Raw genomic sequence first — 8,899 nt, forward strand, 5'->3', positions numbered from 1 at the left:
CTTTTGAGTGCCCGTTTATTGCCTATGTATTGACACTAAGAGAGTTTGCTAACTTGGATAGCTTTTGTACTTGGTTTTGCCGCCTTGTAAACTTTTGATCACCACTCATGACTTGAGCCTTTTATTTATATCAAAACAATGTATAGACTTTCATTTTATTTTTTGGCGTTATATATACAAAATGGAATTTTTAATCATATATAAATACATTTTTTTATCTTATATAAATATTTTTTACACAGTAATATAATTAGTGGTTACATGGTATTGGTAAAAAATGTTTATTAATTAGGGGGAAATTACACCAAACATATAAAAGGTTTCGTCAATGTTTCAAATTAGTAAAAAAAGTTTAAAGTTTGCATAAATCATACCAAAACTTTCATTAGTATTTTATATTATACTTTCTGTTATATTTCTTTAACACCGTTTAAAAAAGGGTAAACTACTTCTAAAATCGTCATCTTTCAAAAAAGGCTGGAATTTCCCGTGAACTTTAAAAGTTGCATGAAAAATCACAAACTTTGCTCCCGTGTGCAAATTTCCCGAGTCAGATATTCCGACTAAGTAGTGTAAATGTCTGACGTGGATGCTGTCGTGGACGCTGATATGTGCAATGACATGGATTTAAATTTTATATTTTTAAAATCAGATTTTAAATTACAAAATCCCCCAAATTGAACTCAAAAACCATCTAATCCTAACATCAAAATTGAACATCAAACCGCTTAGCGCTTTCTTCTGCTCAGTGGCGTCGACACGACCCCGACAACGACGGCGACCGCAACATCCGATGGCACTGCCGACTCCGTAAGTTCCGCACTCCTCCGCTGCTCATTTTTTTGTTGATTTTGTGTAGGATGAACTTTGGTTTCATTAATTTATGTTATTTGTCATAGTCCTTGAAAGATAAAGGAGAGTTTGAATTCGAGGGTGTTTTATTATGAAATTGAAAAAAGTAATCTTTTTCGAGCTGAATTCGAGGGCAACAATGATGAACGCAGCAAGATTTGTCTGTGGGGTTTAACGGTAGGGGATAACAAATTGTAGAGAGAGAAGATGTGATGATGGATCAGACTTGAATCTAATGAAGAAGGATGGGTTTAATGAGTCCGACACCCCAAATACTTGAAACTTTTTGAAGAATTATTTCTCTATTTTGGTTTTTGATTATCTTCATTATTTAGTTCATAAGAAATCTGAGTTTTTTTAATAATTATTTTAGCATAACACAAAAACGACGTAGTTTTATGTTCCGGCTGCCTAGTCACGCTTCCGGCTGCCACATAAAATAAGTTTATGCCGGAAAAATTCAGGGTCGGGTCATTCGAGAAATTTGCACAACCGGCAAAGTTTGTGATTTTTCGTGCAACTTTTAAAGTTCACGGGAAATTCGAGCATTTTGTGAAAGTTCACGATTTTAGAGGCAGTTTACCCTTTAAAAAAACTCTTATTATGGGCAGTATTTTTCTTTAAAAAAACTAAGTTTGATTCTCTTCTTTAAAAACAAAAAGTTCTAAATAAAGGTTTATTTCTTGCTACATTTAAAAGTTCCCCATTGCATATAGTGATATAGTATTAGCGAAGGTTTGCTATTTAAAAATTTCCCAAATGACACATATAGTAAATACTATAGCAAAACATCATAAAAAATCAATACTTTAAAGCCCCTTCTTTAAAAACAAATAGCATAAAAAAGTTAAACTTTTAGTTATTTGAAAGGCAAGTGAGGTTCATCTTCCTAAATTTCCATCAAGAAATAAAAAAACCATCTTCCTAAATTTCCATCAAGAACTAAAAATATCCTAAGTGACGGTTAATCTTTCTAAATTTCCATATAATTAAATTAATTTGATTGGAAATACATGCAAAAGTGTAAAAGATGGGAATTTTAAATAAAAATTCCTAAGCTTCAATAGGGTTCTCGATCCTTTTTCCCAAAGCCCATTAAAATCAGACAAAAATCTAAGTAAGTTTACCTGTTATTGAGAGAGAGAAAAATACTCCAAAATTTTCGGGAGAGGTCAGTTATCGGAAAGTATTGCTAAGTTCATCTTCTTGAGTGTAAAATTCTATTTCCTCTAATATTCTACTAATATGTTATGAAAAAGGTTAAAATACTAACGGTGTTAAAAGAATTTTAACAGCCTGTATTAGTTTAAAACACAAATAAAAATTCTTATACTATTCAAGTTAACTAAAAACCTTTGTACTAATTTGAAATATTGATGAAACATTTTGTATGTATAGTGCAATTTTTTCTTATAATTACGTGCGCACTGCGCGCATTATGTTTTTATAATTATTAGTTTTTTGTATCAATTATAATAATTTGGTTTTAATTCAGTTAATTAGATATTGATTACAATAATTAATACGGCGTCTCATCGAGGAGCACTACACTCCCTACAGACTTATATAGTTATAACATCCTACTGATATGAACCGTTAGATATACAGATGTGGGGTTGTGATTTCATCAACTGAGATTGCATTTTTTAGCATTTTCGTTGCATTAAAGGGTAAATTAGTCAGTTCATGTATTTAACCCACTCTCCTAATATGAGGCGCAAGATTTCAGGGACCATTCAATTACACGATCCGTCTGCTCATTCAACTCCTATCAAACCTTTCCACTCTCTTTCCAAATCATTCAACTTGTCAATTTCGTTCCGCCGCGTTCACTTCCGAAAACCTCCAAATACACATTCTCAATTCAAAACCCTAACCCAATCCCGCCGCTCACCACAGTTCGGGCAACATCAAAGTCTAGCAATTTCATCAACATAGCATAAACTGCTTCCATCAACCAACCACCAATTCGATAAATGTCTAAAAGACGAGAAATTCCGAACACCACAGAGCCTGATGTCGAAGAATCTTCGCGAATTGGTAATTTCCTGCTTATCCCGGTTATTGTTTCGTGAAGTTCTGTTTGCTAATTCAATTGATTAATTTGTTTTTTTGTGTATTTAGATGTTCTTCGTTATGTCGATTTGGATTTTGGTGTGGTGTATTTGCTTAACGTTGTATTCATTTTGCTTATTGCGACTGAGTTGTTGCTTAATTCTTTTTTTTTTTTGCTTAATTTCATGATAAATATGCTTTTTGATGGATGATATTTGTATGTTGAAAAGTTTTGCTTAAGCTATTCGAAATATCGGTTTTTCTGTACCAAAAAATTGCTTACTTTGTGCTTAACTATGCTTAAATGTGATTAATTCTTTTTTTGTTGTTGCTTAATTTCGTGTTAAATATGCTTGTTGTTGTGTAATATTTATGTGTTGAAAATTTTTGCTTATGATATTCGAAATCTTGCTTTTTTTTTTACAAAGATTACTTATTTGCAATAAACTGTGCTTAGTTTGGATACGATAATTAGTTTTTTGCTCACTCTGTACAGTGTTTAATTTGTTGGACATTTTGCTTATTCTATTCGAGAACGTGCTTAATTTCTAGTAAAATATGCTTATTTTTGTTTGATATTTTATAAATTGAAAATTTTTGATTGTGCAATTTGAAATGTTGAACTGCATAAAAGATTGCTTACTTTGTGCTTACCTATGCTTAATTTGGCTACAAAAAGTTTTGCTTAAGCTATATTCGAAATGTTGCTTACTTATTGAGATACTTTGCTTGCTTCAAAAAATTGCTTACTATCCTGGTCTGAATCGAGTTTTTTGTACACCTTTAGTTCACAAGCGATGGAAAGGAAAGCATCCAGCTAATGTACACCAACAGTGTTGCTGCCAGTAGAGTGGACGACTGCAACAAACAAGGTCGACAGTGGAGTGTACATAATGAGGCACATGGAGACATACATGGGCCAAAAAGCAAATGAATGGAAGTGCGGACTTACTCCTAGAAGCGCTTTGTCATTGCAATACTTGAGGGCCAAAATAAGCAAAGAGCTGCTATTTGGGAATTCAAACGCAGTGATGTATAAAATCCTGCATCTTACCCAACCTTGCAATGAGGAAGGGAAGAAGAAGGGGCCAATTTATATTGAGAAAATGATAGAAATGTACTCTAAATAGTGACACACGAGAGTTCATGGTTTTCAATCACTTGCTTTTTCTGTTGGATACAATGTTGTGAAGCAACTTTTTACTGTACAATGCAATTGATACTTGTTGAATGTGCAATTAGGTTTATGTTATAAGTTTGTGATGAAAACAATGGTTTATGACTACTAGTTTTGGGTACTGGTAGTTGATCCTTATTTTTTGACTTGGAGATGTCCTAATGTAGTTGATATGTGAATCAATTTTTGGCAGCAATGCGAATATCTGTTAATGGTGATGCAATTATATCCGTTTAGAATGCAATTATTTTGTGTAGAAGTTATGCGCAGCGGATCTGCTCCTTCAAATTATACAACATTACATACTATACTAATAAAAGAATGACACGTGGATATGTTTAAGTTAATAAAATAATGGACTAAAAATACTAATTATCATCATACATATAGTAATACACCAACATTTTTTTTACGGTCTGAGTTCCAAAGGCTTACATTCTTTTTGAAAAAGATTCGAGATCCATATTCTTGTCAAACTCTAACCATGGAAGCTTGAACATCACCCTTCACATAATAGAAAACTTAACTTCCACAAGGAGAGAGAGATGGAGAAGATAAAGTGCAATTGACGTTATAAATTTGCAATTCTACCAGTCTGAATAGAAGCATTCCTCGTCGAATAGTTGAATAACTGAAAACTTGTAAATCTTCTTTAGTTGAACTTGAGAATAAGATTGCACACAATTGTTCGGCGCTAACTCTTTGAATTGAAGAAATAAAATCTCTAGGATATTAAATTTAGGTTTAAAGAATATACGCAGTAAGCTATTGGTGTATTACTATATGTATGATGATAATTAGTATTTTTAGTCCATTATTTTATTAACTTAAACATATCCACGTGTCATTCTTTTATTAGTGTAGTATGTAATGTTGTATAATTTGAAGGAGCAGATCCGCTCCAGAAGTTATGCTGTCAATTTTTAAAATTTTTAAATTTTCGTAATGCAACTTTGTCTCCGCTGTAATGCAACTTCGCATGGAAAGTAATGCAAATATTGACTTATGAATTTGATCTGTTCATGTTGAAATAAAATTTTTAGCCTATCATAATTCAAATGGAATTGCACTGTAAAAACTGTAAAGAGGCTACAATACAATTGTGTTCGAAAATGAATAATTAAAGCAACTATGCAATGTTAATATAATAAAACATAACTGTTCTTCAAACTTTATAGTTTCAGCAAGTAAAACAAAATGCTTGAATAGCCAGGAATATATTTTCGTCCCTTCGCTAGACAACAATGCAACACCGAATGTCACAAGCTTTTCGTGATTTTCTTTCCAAGTGAAAGGGGGAAAATTCATGCAGTACCTGCAACACGTCATACATTGTGTGACAATACGATAAATCCAACAATCGACATGGCGGGATGCAATATTATAAACAACATATGCAACTAGTAATACAGAAAATAGCTAAACACATCAAAGACACTAACCTAATCTATGTGACTGTGATTACCAAAGATGCAACTCAAGCAGTACACAATTCGTCGTACCACATAAGCGAATTCTCTCTCAATATAAGCAAATTTTGGTGGAACACATAAGCATATTTATATATATATATATATATATATATATATATATATATATATATTAAGCAAACATTTGTGCAACATAAGCAACATCTTCACAAAGAAATTGCAAAATTAGGTAAAGGACAATACATGTATGTGGTGTATGTTGAATCAATATTCAATCAAACGAAGTCAAATGAACAAACATAAAAAACTGGAATTTAAGTTTATCACAGAAGTGAAAAAATGAAGAGCGAATTAGAAAACCAACTGAACGTGAATCAACCAAAACAAAAAAAACTGACCTTAGCATGAATTGTATAATTCCATTGATGCCATTCTCTGGTGAATGTAGATTTCGGCAGTGTAGAGATTGTATTCGACTATACAGATTGTATAAATATTCTTCAACCGTCGAAAAGATGAAATCTTGGTGAAGAATTAATGTTTAATTCAACCGTAAATAAAGTAAAGATTGTAACTTCCCATTTCTCCCACATAAATGACCAGTGTAGGATTTAGAATAACTAATGAATATGTACATTCCAAACTTACCCCTCATACATGCAAATATGAATATTACAAGAAATTCCAAGTGGGTGACGTGGCACAATTATGTGCGTCCGTAACTGAAATCGAATGACCTATATTGGTGGGAAGTTGTGAACTTAAAATCTGATATTTTTTAAGTGTATCCCGCGTCTCATATGGGCATTTAAAATTTTGCGGCATTCTAATTTGAACATTCCTTGGATTTCGATGAAATGAAGGTCACAAATTCACAACCATAAAATGCTTAAACAAAGCACAGTCATGAAAATGTGATGCTTAATTGCTGCGCTTTCAAATTTTGATCTCCCAAAATTTCTCAAAAACCTCTGCATAATTTTCTTTTGTAAAACTTTCTGCAACCTCCATGCCGATCAACACAGGCGGCGGGAGATCTCTTTGCAGCGACAGGCCCAGAACCGCCAGGAACCTAAGAGGATTCGAAGCGCAGCGATGGTTCGCGAAGCAGAATGGATGATCGATGTTCCCGACCGCTTGAATTCGGACTGGTATTTATCTCCTTATTTGATCCACTTTTACTTCAATTCTTCTCACCGTCTTTTGTTTACATGAGATTATGAATTCATTTCCTTATTATTTTGTCAAACAATATTGAAGATTGCTTGGTTTAACTAAAAAGAGGAACTAAATTAAATGTGATTCTAATAATCTCATTCATTTTGTGGAGATATTGTCAATTTATACCATGAAAAGGTGAAATTGGAGGAACCTTTGTCGATTGAATGGCAAAATAGATACCTGCATTTATTTGAAGGTTTGCTGAAATATCTGATGTGCTTATGAAGGTGCATATTCCGAATTTTGTGAAGGTATGTATGCGCTAGACCGGCTGGGAAACATTGTTTGTGGTGTCATCTAACGGTTATTAGGTTACGAAATGGTTGTTTGCTGCATCATTTTCCATCTGCTTTACCCAATGGAGCCAGTACCAATAATAGCAGCAGGTCTGGCCAATCTTCTTGTATACTTGACTGTATATTTCACGAGCTAGTAGATTTCTCGTCCTCTCATGGTCTTATTAATTGAATGTGTTATATGATGTGATGTGTTAGTGTTACATAACGTGACAGCAAGCTGATCAGACTTACTACGTAATTGACATGGTTTGCTGGGCAGGAATGCCAATGTATGAATGCACCACCGTGTTCAGATTTTTCTTGTTGAGCAGCAAGCTTGCAATGATACTTCACCTTATGCATAAATACAGGTTCATGACTCTGCTCGTATACAACTGCGACAAGGAGGTTTTGTTCTACAATAAGTAAGATTTTCTTCATCTTTTCTTACGACTGGTAGAGCCGTGAATCAGTATTTTTTTATAATAACTTATTTGGTGTATGAGCTGCATCTAGTTTTTTCACCAAATAAACCTCTTCTTTGAGTTGAGCCATTTTTTGTCCAACATTATTGCATGACCAGAATGAAAGGATCAAAGGACTAGGAATCTAGGATAGAATCATAAAAAGAAGGAAAGGGTTACAAGCAACCTTCACAACTAGAAATACACTGACTCAATTTTCTTAGGTGTTTACTTTGATTGGTAAGAAGTTCAATGAAGTTCAAAATTAATTAATTCGACAAAGCACACACTGTATTAGCTTGGATTATGCTTATCAATCCATCCTTCAGTTCAGTCAAAGTAAACGCCCCCTTAGTGCTTTGTGTGGTGCATTCTCTTTCTTCTCGATTTCTGATCATCAATTCTGATTCTCTCAGACATGCACATTATGAATCAGGAAATACCCCTTTGGTATTAGTCTGGAAGGATGAGAGTTGTGGCCGATATGTTCTTGATACAGATAGTAATGGGAAGATTTCGAATCAGTAATAGGTATATTTTCATCTTATCACTTGAAATTGCTTCAATGCACAGATTATTATTTCAGCTCTTCTTGTTGCACTTTATAAGGTCTATTTCAGTATCTTGCTTCATAATTTGAGGTTTGAAATAGATAGTCAAGTTTACTCGAAGGGCAGTCTTGCATTCAACCCTTTCTACCAGTCTTGCATTCAACCCTTTCTACCATTTATGGGTTGTTTATTGTTATCGCCACGTTCATCTACTCTGATAGATCCTCAACAAGTATAGTCACAAAAGAAGAAATCATTGAATTTACATGTTTTTACTTACTTCTCTACATAGTGTCTTGTGTAAGGAGCCGCTTTTATGCCGACATTTCTGTCAGATGATTCTAGAAAAGTTCTTTAGTATTTCTGCAATATCATCCTAATACATTGCATGTACAATATGCTTCCCAACATGTTTAACAACTATTAAGAAGTAAATGGCATGACATTTCTGTAAATCCAACATTTCCCGGTGTGCAATTATCAGTTAGTGTAGGAGCTACTAGATGATGGGAGAATGGCTACCTTAGAGTATCCTCCTGTTATATATGGTTGCCTGGACAATGATTTCGTTGAAAAGGTTTGTTAGAATTTTTTTCTTAAATTACATAAGTAAAGAAGTTTCTGCCATTGTACATTACTGAATTTAAAATATGAAATTCATTTCCAGAGGTTGATCGATAAGTTAATATAAAAGACCTTGATAAAGCTAGAAATTTCTAAGAAATTTTATATTTCTACCTTTCAAAGCTAGAAATTGCTTCAATTGAACTTCACTATGGCTGTTGTAGATAAACTAGAAAGGCAAACAAAATATGTTTACTACTTTGGCAGAAATTGTTGATATTTAGGGCTCTGTTTATTTTTTTGTACT

The 8,899-nt window shown here is 33.3% G+C and overlaps 1 protein-coding gene and 1 long non-coding RNA gene across 3 annotated transcripts; both read left to right on the forward strand.

The window, feature by feature from the left end:
• The first annotated feature begins 706 nt into the window (after positions 1 to 706).
• Positions 707 to 4,145, forward strand: LOC125217410. 2 transcript variants are annotated; one of them, XR_007175731.1, is made up of 3 exons: positions 707 to 810; positions 900 to 2,892; positions 3,695 to 4,145. It is a non-coding gene; the product is annotated as an uncharacterized LOC125217410 (long non-coding RNA). The 2 variants fall into 2 exon arrangements; XR_007175730.1 differs by having other exon boundaries at positions 707 to 2,892.
• A 2,293-nt stretch (positions 4,146 to 6,438) lies between these two features.
• LOC125204675 (snurportin-1) lies at positions 6,439 to 8,614 on the forward strand. The gene is given in 6 exon segments (XM_048103385.1): positions 6,439 to 6,620; positions 6,623 to 6,665; positions 6,987 to 7,167; positions 7,248 to 7,438; positions 7,894 to 8,008; positions 8,513 to 8,614. Coding segments are annotated over 6 exon segments (729 nt in total). The 5' UTR covers positions 6,439 to 6,523.
• Positions 8,615 to 8,899: the final 285 nt, after the last annotated feature.

Source organism: Salvia hispanica, chromosome 1 (assembly GCF_023119035.1).
Source record: "Salvia hispanica cultivar TCC Black 2014 chromosome 1, UniMelb_Shisp_WGS_1.0, whole genome shotgun sequence".
Classification (NCBI taxonomy): Eukaryota; Viridiplantae; Streptophyta; class Magnoliopsida; order Lamiales; family Lamiaceae; genus Salvia; species Salvia hispanica.